General features: G+C 38.9%; 1 protein-coding gene and 2 long non-coding RNA genes across 3 annotated transcripts; 2 read left to right on the top strand and 1 right to left on the bottom strand.

The window, feature by feature from the left end:
* The first annotated feature begins 3,660 nt into the window (after window positions 1-3,660).
* LOC125016865 lies at window positions 3,661-4,408 on the top strand. Its single transcript, XR_007113779.1, has 3 exons — window positions 3,661-3,730; window positions 4,160-4,195; window positions 4,279-4,408. It is a non-coding gene; the product is annotated as an uncharacterized LOC125016865 (long non-coding RNA).
* Window positions 4,409-5,395: 987 nt separating this feature from the next.
* On the top strand, window positions 5,396-5,597 carry LOC125017094. The gene is made up of 2 exons (XR_007113802.1): window positions 5,396-5,464; window positions 5,559-5,597. It is a non-coding gene; the product is annotated as an uncharacterized LOC125017094 (long non-coding RNA).
* Window positions 5,598-7,783: 2,186 nt separating this feature from the next.
* LOC125016565 (urokinase plasminogen activator surface receptor-like) lies at window positions 7,784-10,864 on the bottom strand. The gene is made up of 9 exons (XM_047599116.1): window positions 10,714-10,864; window positions 10,367-10,489; window positions 10,149-10,295; window positions 9,902-10,015; window positions 9,595-9,714; window positions 8,912-9,031; window positions 8,691-8,837; window positions 8,469-8,579; window positions 7,784-8,361 (listed from the first exon to the last, which is right to left on the bottom strand). The coding sequence occupies exons 1-9, from the start codon at window positions 10,757-10,759 to the stop codon at window positions 8,069-8,071; spliced, it is 1,221 nt and encodes a 406-aa protein (XP_047455072.1). The 5' UTR covers window positions 10,760-10,864; the 3' UTR covers window positions 7,784-8,068.
* Window positions 10,865-13,321: the final 2,457 nt, after the last annotated feature.

Genomic DNA, 13,321 nt, shown 5'->3' with positions numbered 1-13,321 from the left:
AAGGTGTTATTGTGTTAGTAAACATTGTCCCTTTTTAAAGTAAATGTGAAAACTTTGAATATTATTTATCCTATGGTCCTCTTTCAGGATATGTCTTCGTCTGCTCCAGTGCTTGGCGTGTTATGATGCCAAGCCACTTGAAAGGATTTGGTGGGTTCCTGCCTTGTCATCCCTTGTTAGGTTTGACTACAATAAATATCCACCTCAGAGACCAGATCGTGTTGTTTGGTACCAGTATGTGAGTCGAGGGTATCCTTTTTGGTTTATGAGACTGGTACCCAACTATGTCATTGACATATTCCGTGGAAAAACACAGGCCTATAGGTCTGGGTATGGGAAGACATGCAGCCTAAAGATCGAACCACTGACCTGAGTCCCTCACAGACAGAAGCTTTATCCCTGGGTGATCCAGAGAAAAGTTGGAAAAGCACCCACGGATTCTATGATACAACCGTAATGATTGAAGTAGTGGGTATGTTACCAATTTGAACTTTGACTTGCACTGAATTATTTCTTGTTGAATATTTAAATAATTCTTTTTTTTTCCCTTCATGAAGACACAGTAGACCCCCGAATCTTCAAATCTATGGAGCCAAGAAGGTTGGGCACTCTGTAGATGTGCATTGCTCTGTTTATCACACCTGTCCCACTAAAACCCCCAACTCTGAGTCTCAACATCCCACATGGAAACCAGGATCGTACTCCTGTCGAACTGACTGATGGCACATTCAAAACCACCTTGAAGGCCACTTTGCTCATTGAGAATGACTCTCAAAGAGTGGTGTGCTCTGTTCGATACCCTACTGGTCACACTAAAAGCACCTCTAGCAACATAAACGCAGAATGTATGTAATGGATACACTTTTATTTTATTTATTTATTTGTTTTTGACTTATGTCAAAATGTTTACTTTTTCTATCTCAGGTTCCATTTTACCATTGACTATCAGCTCTACATCAAATGAATTTCTTGAAGGATATCCAAGCAAAGTGACCGCACTGCCCCATACACATGCTCTAAACATAGGCCCACTCTGACATGGAGCCTATGGTAACATGCCAACCTCCACTGCTACTACCAAGGAGGCTCAGTGGGAAAACCGTCTCCACACTGACGTTCACATCATCAGCCAACGACCAAGGAAGATCTCTGACATGCTACGCAGTATCTCTAATGGAGAGAGCAGGAAACGAGCATCACCCCCACAAGTCAAAGTAAGTGCAAAAAAAGGAGTTGAACAATACTTTTTTGTCAACCCTCTCTTACAACATGATCAAATTTCAAATGAAATAAAAGACCAAATAATCACCTAATGTGGCTAGCTATTATTGGTATATTTTCATTTCTTTTCAACTTTACTACATTTATACTTTTTGTGTTATACAGTGGGGGAAATAAGTATTTGATCCCCTGCTGAATTTGTAAGTTTGCCCACTTCCATAGAAATGATCAGACTCTGGTTTTTATGGTTGTTTACTGGTTATGGGTATAGACAGAATATCAGTCGAAAAAAAGCATAAAAAACACACAATCTAAAAGTTATAAATTGTTATGTATTTTATTAAGGAAATAAGTTATTTTATCCCCAAGCACAACACAAGTCAGTACTTTGTAGAGAAACCTTTGTTGCAAGCACAGCGATGAACGTTTCTTGTAGTTGGTCACCAGGTTGCACACAGTGCAGGAGGGATTTTGGCCCATTCATCTTTTCAGACAGTCTCAAATCCTTCAAGTTTCTTGGCTCCTCTTGGAAACTCGGAGCTTCAGCTCCCTCCACAGGTTTTCGATCAGGTTAAGGTCTGGAGACTGACTAGGCCACTCCATGACCTTAATATGCTTCTTCTTGAGCCACTCCTTTGTTGTCCTGGCAGTATGTTTTGGGTCATTGTCATACGAAATACGTTTTCTAATTCATGACTCAGAGGTTGGACAAGCACAGATAATTCATTCTCCTACTGCTTCCAATGCTCTCTCTATTCAGATTAGTCAGGTGTGGGATCAGTAAAAAGTATGACACAGCTGATGAGCTGCCAGCTAGGTGAATAATTACAGAACAACCAAAAAAGTGTCAAAACCCCGCTGTACTCTACCTGCTGGACATGATTTGGCAGATGGAAAAGGTTAGAGACTAGCTTGTAAACATGTTGTACCATTCAGCAGATCAGATCAATCAACCAAATAATTCCCTCTGAAATTGGTAGAGTCAAAAATAGAACACAAACAAAGGTGGTTATCGGACTAACATCTGCCAAGGAGAAAAAAAAACAAAAAGATAATGTTGTTCTGCATCTCATGCATAAATATAGGTCTGTTTGTATGGCAACCAAAAAACCCTACTTTTGTGTCATTTTAAAGGGGCACGAAAACCCGATCGTCTACTCCATGTGTTTCCTCTTTTAACAGGAAATAAGCTCTCTCGTGGTTGGTCCTTCTCCACTCCTAGCAGCTTAACAGGATTAAAAGGGTCATGTATCGTCATTCCTTGCAAATTCACCTACGACAACAACAAGCCCTCTGACCTCCAAGTTTTATGGTTCTTGTATCAGAGCAATCAATACCCAGCTGTATTTAACCCAAGAACAAGCAATGTTATTAGCAAATATAATGGGATAACCAGCCTGGTTGGATCTGTGGCAGAGAATAATTGTTGTCTTAAAATCGAGAGCTGGAGATGTCCACAACCAGGACCGAATCTACCCATGGATAGATAAGAACCCCCTTACTTCCTACCACACAATGGGCCACACTTTTACGACAAAACCCTCAGCTAAAATGTTGCAGGTAAGTGTTCATTCATTTCATATTTTTCGGGCAGTTTTCTAAATAAACATACTTGAGCCAAAAGTGCAGTCATTTCAATAACATTTCTTTCATGGTTTTTTCAGAAAGAATGTGTTCTTGGCAAATCCGTGACATCAAAGTTATAGTCTCTACCTGTGACTCAAATATGGAATCAGTATTACTTTTTATTTGTGATTACTAAATGTACTTACCAGCACTTACAAGAACAGAAGTTCCCTTTCACTTTTGCTCTCTCTCATTATTTTGATTACTTTGAACATGCACAGGAACCTCAGCTGAGCATCAGTGGTATCCCCAGGGTGGGAGAGCAGAGCACAGTGTCCTGCAGTGTGCGCCATACAAGCCTATCAGCTCCCCCGACCCGACCCTAAAAAGGTGTAACTGGAACAGACAAAATGGGAGACACACTGGTGTTCTGATGGGATTTGGGAAAGAACCTTAGAGCGAACTTGGACTGTAGAAGAAGAGAACCAAAAGTGAAGTGTACTGTTAGCTACCCAACTGGAGGTCAGACAGCGCAAGTGAGCTTCCACTAAATGTTGAATGTAAGTATAAGATCAAAATGCTACTTTTAACTTGAACCAAAATTTTGGGCCCTAGCTCTAAGCCTCACTGTCACATTTCTGCTCCAGGTCCCATATGAAGAAATCAAAATGGTCGAACCACCAGGCGAGACAACAGAGGGTGTGGCAAAGAGTGTCATTTGTTCTGTTACTTACAAGTGCAAGAAAAATACTCCACCCATCAGGTGGAACTATGAAGAGATGCAGAGTTCATTAAAAACCAAAAAGATGCCTGACAATAAATACACCACAGTATCAAATCTCACTTTTATTGGCTCTATGGATGATGATGGTAAAACCTTTGACTTGCACTGCTAAGTTTGTTTCCGGAGAGACCTCAGACTCAGCCAGTCTTCGTATAAAGAGTGAGTTCCTATTGCCGCACAGTTGTTACTAAGTAGTTTAACATAAGATGCAGGACACCACTTAGCTTCTTTGTGGAGATAAGTCGTGAAGGTGTGTTGAATGAAGCTTAGCACAACATCATGGTTGAGGTCATAAATCTTATCTGAACATTATAAGTAGCTTAACTTGCTTTTTAATCCGTAGTGCTAAAATGACAATTGTTGTCATTTATGTTTTAGTTTCTAATAAATTCATTGGATGTAACGTGGTCAGTTGTGACACTTTAGAGATGATGCCACGTCTAATATGATATCTTTTCATAAATCTGTTTCCTCCTTCGTTACACATAAATCAAAAGTAACTGGCTAATGAGAATGAACAGATCAGAATATTTTCTAAAACTGAAAACTAAAGAAGATTTAATTTCTAAACTATTGTCTTTTTTTCAGAATACGAGAAACCAGTTGATCCTCATGAAAATGACAGTGGGTGTATTTCTCTCCTCTTTTAAAAGTCATCCCTCTGTCACAAGAGGATTCATTGTTTCTGTCTTTCTGTCTGTTGGCAGCGTTCTCTGTTCTGGTGGCCGACGTTCCCTTCAGATTCAGCGCCCTGCCCCGGTCCTGTGTGGTGATTCCCTGCAGTTTCCAGCACGAACAGGACGAGCCTATGACTCGAGGCATTTGGTCCAAAAAAAAGGGGGGGGTTTGTCTACCATAATGGTCAAGGGCATGTACTTGACCACTTTAAGGGCCGAACCAGAAGTTAGGAAATATGAATGAGGGGGAACGTTCACTGGAGATTGACGACATCAAGCCCTTTGACAACGGCCTTTCTGTTTCCATGCTGAAAAAGGAATGACCAGTACAGATTCAACAACAGCTTGTTTTTTTGTTATTATGAAAGGTCTGGTGACACTGTACCTGTCCGAATATTCAAATATGCCAAGCGATTGATTGTTTGCTTCCTAAGCTTTTGTCTTCTTCTTCTTTGTTTTCCATGCTCAGCTTCCCAGGAAAACCAGAGATACCACAGTCCCAGCAGAAGTTGATGCTGATTCCAAACCCTTTACCGTCTCATGTTCGGTTACACACACATTCCGTCACATGCCCCCATTTTCATGGAGTGTCCCCCAGCATCACCAGTGACGTCTCACACACCTTGATGTCTGGAGGGTCTGGCAGACCACTTCAACCATCACTTCAGGGCTGCTGGAGTCAGAAACCTAACCTGTACTGCCACCTTTTGGCCTGAAAATCAACAAGCCAGCACAGTCCAGCTGAATGTGAAGGTTAAAAGCTCAAAGTTCATCCAAACTGTAAAAGTAAATCAAATATCACATCCGTTTTAGCTGTGTGTTTTTCTTTGCATCCCCAGAACCTCTGAGCATTGCTCCAGTCATTGCAGTCCCACTTGTAGTCCTGATCCTAATCATCTTAGCTGTGGTGTTAGGATCTTCATCTGCAGGAGAAGGTAGGTAAAAAGATGTCAGTTTGCAATGTTAATGACTCAAACCCCTGACTTCATTTTGTAGTTAAAAATATGTTGTTTCCTGACCTACAGGAGGCACACTGAGGACTCAAAAGAAACTACCACCTCGACCGGAGAAAAGGCATGAGTTTAAAAAAACAAAATGTGAATAAAAAAGAGCAGAGGATGATTAGATTTGATTAAATTGATCGGATTTACTAACAACTAACTAACATTTATTTGACATTTTCTGAAAGGAATTCATTCTGGAACAAGCTTCCCAGGTAGTATTTTAAACCTGCACATTTACACTGAGACAGAAAGTCCAGATATCAATTAAAATCTATAACATAATTGAAATGTTCTCTTCTCTTACAGACGCCAAGGCAACGCTGTGAACCTCAGTGTGGGCTATTCGTAAGTGTTTGTCAGTGGTCTTCCACATAATCACATGGCTCACAGGAGGTAATATTCTGATTTCCTTCTCCTCCTACAGAAACAACCCCAACACCATCATCTCCGCAGTAATTTCTCCGAACCACTCAATCTTCCCCAGAGGATTGAGTTTCTCACAACCTGTTTTTATGTTCCTCTTGTTACGTCTTGTCTGTCTCTTTTTTCTTTTGTGTGGGCTGTGTGCTCCCCTTTCACTTTGACTGCTAATGGAGCTGATCTCTGTTTTAAAAATGTGCCACACCTAAGAGGATTTAGGCTAGGCCTGCAAAATCTTCGCTCGCCCTCCTGTTGGGCCAGCTTAACTTTTCCCTTTAGTTGTTTCCTCACTTGTTAATTTAAGTAAAAATGTGCTTTTCACCCCAACATGTGTTGTCTTCCTCTTTTTTTCACAACTTAAAATGCACATGTGTTTGGTTAGGAAAGCTTCTAATTATGTTTAGGGGGAAATATGAATCTAGTTTCTCTACTACTTGGCTTGGGGGGTTTGGTTGCCTTTTGGGGAGTTTTTTGACTCATTTGTATGGGTTTTTAGTTTGCAAGCTTCTTTGGGAGACCTCTTTTTCCTTTTGAGACTCCTCAAGAAATCTTACTTAAGGCACATCCCTGGTCATGGGGGGCTGGTGTTGAATGTATTTGCCCTCCTCGGTAATGTGGTTTCTAGTGCATAAATACCCACTGTAGATAATTTCTTATAACTTTTTGGATAGGTAGTCAGTGTGATCCCTTTAATTTATGGAGCTGTGGAGCATGGAGGCTAGTAGGAAATGCAGAGCAACTGCAATTGAGGAAAAATGGACTGAAGCAAATTCCTCTTCTAGAAAGGAGAATAGGCATATTATGTTTGTTGGGGAGGGAGATAAGGCTAGACCAGCGAGAAACAGGCACGGTACGTACAGTTTTCACAAAATAAAACACATGATGTCAGTGGATCTGTCAGTCTGTTAAAATCACCAAATCAGTCATTAAAAAATAAATCCCAGATATCAGCTCAAAACAACCCCTTAGTGTTTCAGCTGTGTATTTATTCCAAACTCTGATGGATCTTGTGAGTCTTGTGGTTCTCCAGTTTTCAGTTGTGACCTGTATCTTCTTAGCAGGAGAAGGATGACATTGTGGTCAGAGCGGCGGAGGGGTGGGCGTGATTTTGATATGTATGCATTGGGAATGTTGCCATAAAACAAGTCCAGTGTTCTGTGATCTAGTGGGAGTTGTGATATATTGCTCATGGTTGGGTATGTATGTGATGATGTCACACTTGTTAAAAACCCCCAAGAAAAACGCTTGCTGCACTCTAGTCTGATTGACAGCTCTGTAATAGCTGTCAGCAATGTGCTCATCAGCTAGATTAAAATCAGACCCCGGTACATACACTAAAACTGTATCACTATAACCTGGGAGAATCTCTGGGAAGGTCATGTGGTCTAAAAGCTCTGACTGTGATGCTTGTTGCCCACTTTCTGTCGGCAGCCATGCAGAGCCAACACCCAATCGACTTCTGCGTTCTCACTGCTTTTCTGTCAAAGTGAATGATGGTGAATCATCCAGCTGAAAGTCTGTGTCATCAGACAGCCATGTTTCTGTGAAACAGAAGAGGCTGGTTTGTCAGTAATCCAGATTAGATCCGATGAGTGTGTCAGATCCTGCTCACATGTAGTTCCATGTGTACCTGGCATGGAGGTGAATGACTGCGTGTGAAAAGAGTCCATTTACGTGCCATAAACTGGCAATCGAGAGCCATAAGCAGGCCAGATAAAGCACTGTTACCAGCGCCTCATGTGTGTGCACACTGGTAAGTGAACAAAAAATATAAAGGTATCTGTATTTGTGTTTAATTCAGCAAGTTAATCACTGAATCCAATGTAGGGCTCCTGCTGTACTTCTACCACACGTGTGCGGAATCAGTAAATACAGAGTCTGAGTCAGACCGGACCGTGATGACCTCTTTGACAGGGTCTGTGGTTCAACCTGAAACAGTACATGTCATGTTGTCTGATGCTGAGCTTCACTCTGGTTCACCAGATAATAAGATTTGAGCTGTTAAATCATTGAGGCCTTGTCATGAGTAAAAGGGTATTAACCATCCATACTGCATAGGGTTTAATTATTTTAAATATCTACTATAGTTATATAATAAAATGTCAGAAAGGTCAGTGATTTAGATTAGATTTTATTTAGTTTCCACTGGAACTAAGAACAAAAATCATAAATGAATATATTTTTTTATTTGGTTTTATTCTTTTAATCTATTTTATTTGGAGACAAGACATGATCAACATTTAAAAAAAGAAAGCTAGAAGCAGAAAATATTTTTATTTTTTCCTGTTGGTTACTAAACTTCTCACATATCACTTAAGGTCATGTGTGAGACAGTAAGTGCTACGAGTCTACACAGTGATGCGAAGCAAATCTGGGCAGTGATTCTTCTTTCTCCATCAGCTCAGAACCAAAGAGATCAGTGGTGCCACCAGCAACAAGAGGCCAGCACTTGTACTAGCAGTTGTACTAGTAGTTGGAGTAGTAGTTGGAGTAGTAGTTGGAGTAGTAGTTGGAGTAGTAGTTGTACTAGTAGTTGGAGTACTTGTACTGCTGCCGCTGTTGCAGTAGTCTTCCTGACAGCAGCTCATTTCTGCTCCAGCAGCTCCTATCACCTGAGCAAGTTCCTTGTTTGTGCAGATTACATTGGAGGAGCAGCCCTTCAATGTCACCTTTTGGCCTTCTGCACTCACTGAGAGAAAGACAATCGTGTCAGTGGATGAGATTTTATCACTTGAATCACTAAACTCTACTTAGTCTACATATAAATGATGAAATTTAATACAGAAGTCATGATACCTGTTAGTGAGATGCAGTGGTCCTCATTCCCCAGGCAGTTTACAGTTGCATTGCACCCTTGTTCATCACAAGTGAAGCACTTTTTGCCATTTGGATTGGTTTTGCTGGGTTCTGTGAAATAATATATACATATATATATAAAAAACACATAATAATTTAATTATTTGAAATAATTGTGATAAAACAAAAGCAAATATTTCTATAATTGATTTTTTGTCCTACCTGGGGCAGGTTGGGTGTTGCAGAGGTCAGTGTTACAACAGTTGGTGGTAAATACGGTTCTGGAGACTCCTAAGTTGAGTGAGTGCTCTCCACACTCATCAGGCAAAGCACATGATTTTCCTGTGACATTCAAAACTTCTGAACCACCTGCAACAAAACAGTAGTCATTGTAAACTGGACCAGTGTCAAGAAAAAATAGGAAGATGTACAAAACACCATACCTGCATAAGACACAACTCTTAGTGCAGCACACTGATTTCCCTGTGCAGGGCATTGTGCTGTTGTTTCAGTGCAGGTTCCAGTCTGTCCTGGTGTGCATTGATAACATCTCAGGGTACTGGCTGATGAAACAAAAAAATTAACACACCTGTTTTAAAAAATACAAGGATTCAAGGATTTAAAAGTGAGTTAAACACTTTTATATATAGATGCAAATAAAAAGAGACTGAATCATCAGTGCACAACATGCAGAGACTCAAAATGAACAGCAGTAGATTCTAAAGGAAAATTACAGTACTTATTTTATTAAACAAAAAGTTAAAAAAAAAAAAAAACCTCCGGGAGAAGCACAATCCCAAGGACCAGAATGAGGAGATACATGTTGTGATGGTGAGGTACAAGTGAGTTTTAGTTTGATTCTTAAAAATCTCCACTGCTAATTAAAAAAAATCAACTAATAACATCTTAAGTCCTACATCTCATGGTTACACTCTTGTTGAGGCTCTTTGTCAAAATCTAGATATAAAAGCTGAATTATTTTACTTTATTGGTTGGAGTTTTAATGTGCATTTTAACTTAATAACTTAAAATAAATAGAAGCTCAGTGGGAGCTCAAACAAGACACATCCTACTCCATCACCACATTAACAGATACCGATAGTTTAAAGAAAAGAAAATCACGTACAAGTTTCACTGTTGCAGTAGTCGCCCTGACAGCAGTTAAAGTCAGGTAGGGGGCTATCTGTTAGTGAGCAGGCTGACTGGGAGATGCAGCCCTTCGCAGGCTCATTTCCGTCCACAGAGTCTGAGAGAAAGAAAACTGGGTCACTGGGTCAGATTTTATCGCATGAATCACTAAACATTTCTCTGCAGAGTATCTGTATCAAAGTGGCATCAAAGGCCTCAAAGTTTTAACACTAGAATCAGTAAACACTTCTTAGTCTACATATAGATAATGAAATTTAATGCAGAAGTTGTAGAGTATGTAGTACCTAATGTTGTTGAGAAACAGCGGTCCTCTTCCCCCAGGCAGTTTAGAGTTTTGGTGCATGTTTGTCCGTCACAGGTGAAACACTTCCTGCCATTTTGAACGGGTGGAGTGACCTCTGTGAAATAAAATATATATTATTAAATACACACACACACACACACACACACACACACACACACACACACACACACACACACACACACAAAAGCAAATTTGTAGAATTTATTTATGTGTTTATTTTTTCCTACCTGGGACAGGTTGGCTGTTGCAGAGGTCGGTGCTGCAACACTTGGTGATAAATACGCCTCTGTAGTATCCATAGTTCATTGAGTGGTCAACACACTCCTCAGGTAAACTACATACTTTTCCAAATTCATGATAAAGTTCTAAACCATCTGCAATGAGTTAGTAGTCACTGTAAATTGGCCCAGTGTCAAGAAGAAATAAGAAGTACAAAACACCATACCTTTATAATACACGATTCTTACTGCAGCACACTGATACTTCTCTGAAGGGCATTGTGTTATTGTTTCATTGCATTCGGTTCCATTCGGTCCTGATGTGCACTGATGGCATTGTAGAGTACTGGCTAATGAAACAAAAATGGTGACATAAAGAAGAGTTAAATCAAATGCCCTTGAATTCAAAGCTGACCACACCTGTTTTTAAAATATAAGTAATGCTTAAAAAAATTTTATATATGGATTTAATATATGGATGCAAATAAAAAGATGCTGAATGAAAATTATAGTACGTATTTTCTATCAAAAAGTAAAAAAAACAAAAAACAAACCAAAAATGAACAAAACTTACCTTCAGGGAGAAGCACAATCCCAAGGACCAGAATGAGGAGATACATGTTGTGATGGTGAGGTACAAGTGAGTTTTAGTTTGATCTCTTAAAGGTATAAATAGTTCTCATGAGAAGGGGCTGGCTTCACCCTTCAAACCACACCTCCATTATTTACTGATAGTGACAACACCTGTCAATGAACAATGAACATGTTATGAAAACTGAATCAATTCTCTTTTGGATATTTTTGTTCAATGCAGAAATTCATAAACACACAATTCTCTTCTGCTTTATTCCTTATGTGAATTCACTTATGTGAACATTTGACACGTAGTCAGTCACTAATTAAAATTTCAGCAAAGTAAAATTTGACAGTATTGTTTGGAACCACGTCATTTAAAAATGATTAAAAATCTCCACTGCTGAATTAGAAAATCAACTAATAACATCTTAAGTCCTACATCTCATGGTTACACTCTTGTTGAGGCTCTTTGTCAAAATCTGGGGGAAAAAAAAGATGAATTATTTTACTTTACAATGAGAATCAATTTCTTGATCAGTGTATAAAACGTCACAAAATAGTAAAAAAAAAAAAACAAAAAAAACAGTCATTATTCATCATTTCTTTTTAAAAAGAAAGCACTTAAGTTTAAAATAAATTGCTGTTAATTCATGCCACATAACTTTATTCCACTGAAATAAATAGCTGCACTCTTTAAGCTCTAGCATGATGGTTAGATTTAACAACCTCTAAGTGGTTTGTGTTTAATGAACACATGGTTGTCTGTCACACCTCAGTTTTATTAACTCAGGTGTCCAGTTTAAGCCAGTTCAAGAAACAAAGACATTGTGGTCTTTCAGTGGAAATAAAAGATTAAAGTCCACAGATTCATCTTAACCATTTATTGTTGTCACGTGAACAGATTACGACATCACACATAAAAAAAAACTTCCACATGAGTTTTATTAAAGTTATCGTTATTGATATTTTAAAGAGAATAAATAATAACTTCAGAAGGATCCATGTTTATCTCAGAAAACATGTTCATCATCAGTACAGCAAAAGTGAAACAATTAAAATATTCAAAATAAAAATGTAATACATCTTGTTCAGACATGTGCAGATGGATGATTTCCTCATTCTTTTCCCTCTAACCATCGATGCACAAGGTGCAGTTCTGTCTGTAAACATTAATCAAGCTGACCTTAGGTAACTTTATGACATGGAGCACCAACTGTTCTGCTTCATTTCAACATTTCATTAATGTGGCGGCTTTAAAACAACAGAAACTGTCCTTTAAGTCCAGATTCTCTTGTCCTTCCTTTAGTGATACAAATGACAGTCTCAACATTCAGATTCACTTTTCTCCATCCCAGATACAGGCTGCAGAGTGAAACCTGCAAAAACAACAACAAAGAAGAGGAGAAGAGAAATGTGGGTGAAGATGACAAGATTCAGAGGTCCCCACTAGTGTCTCACAGTAGTGTGTAGTTGATGTGTATGTTTTTTAATTAGTGTAATTGATCATTAAACACAGATAAAAACACCAACACTGAAGCAGTCTATGCAACCCTCTGCTGTTTTGATACACAAACCTTACTTAAGATCATGTTGTTCATATGACAGGTTTTTGCATTTTTGCTGCAATTTCCCAAAGACAAGCAGAGAAGACTTTATTTCTAGCTTTTCTGTTTCAGTCTACATACAGCCTCACCAACTCATGGTTGAGATTCTTAAACAGGGTGGAGAAAAACATCAAAGCATGCTACATCCTCTGTGCTCAACTTCCTGATAAGCTCAATGATTTTATTGCACAGAATAAAGTTAAGTGTTGAATGGGTGTGAATGAACTCTACTGGTAAATGCAAGCTCTCTTTCTCATTCTGTCTCTTAACCACTATAGACTTGACATGGTTCTTTGGCCAAATATGTACTTTAACTATATGTGCATAAATAATGCTCATTTGAAATTAAATAGAAAAAAACACATAAATGTTTTGAAAACTTTAAATCTAATTTTAAAAGTTCAAGAAGTAAATTTAGGTTTCTAATGTATAACGCGGTACATTCAAGACAAACTCATAAACATCCAAAATAGCTTTGTGGTATTTTACTGGTACGTGGTAGGCAGCACCACGGGCAGAGAGACAACACATTACATAACACTTCCTCTTATAAACTTTTGGACAGGTAACACACACTTATAGTCCTCCCTCTATCTGAGGATACTACATAAAGGGTGAAATTCAGAAGATGTAGACTATATTTGTAAAGTTGTTTCAGGAGAAACTTTACAACATCCACTTTTCTGAAATTTGATCATGTGCTTTTCAACTTTCAGGTGTTGATTTTGTGTCTGGTTTGTCAGATCCACTTTGAAGGTCTGGATGATCTGTTGGTTACTGACACCCAGTGGTCACATGACCAAAAAAAAAAAAAAATGCATTAGCCAAACCATAGTATTGGCCGCAATGTTCAACGTGTGGAACGTGTGAATTTACACATACACATTGCACATAAAATGACACATATGGTTTAGATGATTACCTGATCCATGATGTGGTGTCAGACTCAGAAAACCGCACACACGCTGAATTGAAAAAGAAACGGACCGATATCAAGGTGGG

Source organism: Mugil cephalus, chromosome 11, assembly GCF_022458985.1.
Source record: "Mugil cephalus isolate CIBA_MC_2020 chromosome 11, CIBA_Mcephalus_1.1, whole genome shotgun sequence".
Taxonomy (NCBI): domain Eukaryota; kingdom Metazoa; phylum Chordata; class Actinopteri; order Mugiliformes; family Mugilidae; genus Mugil; species Mugil cephalus.
The sequence above is the reverse complement of the archived record's forward strand: the minus strand, read 5'-3'. Positions and strand labels throughout refer to the sequence as shown.

Excerpts from the sequence above, each read along its gene's own strand:
- LOC125016565 (XM_047599116.1), bottom strand. The coding sequence starts at position 10,759 with ATGTATCTCCTCATTCTGGTCCTTGGGATTGTGCTTCTCCCTGAAG. Across the intron at positions 10,016-10,148 it reads CAACAGCCAACCTGTCCCAG|AGGTCACTCCACCCGTTCAA; the intron begins GTAGGAAAAAAT and ends TTTATTTCACAG. Across the intron at positions 8,362-8,468 it reads CCACTGCATCTCACTAACAG|TGAGTGCAGAAGGCCAAAAG; the intron begins GTATCATGACTT and ends TCTTTCTCTCAG.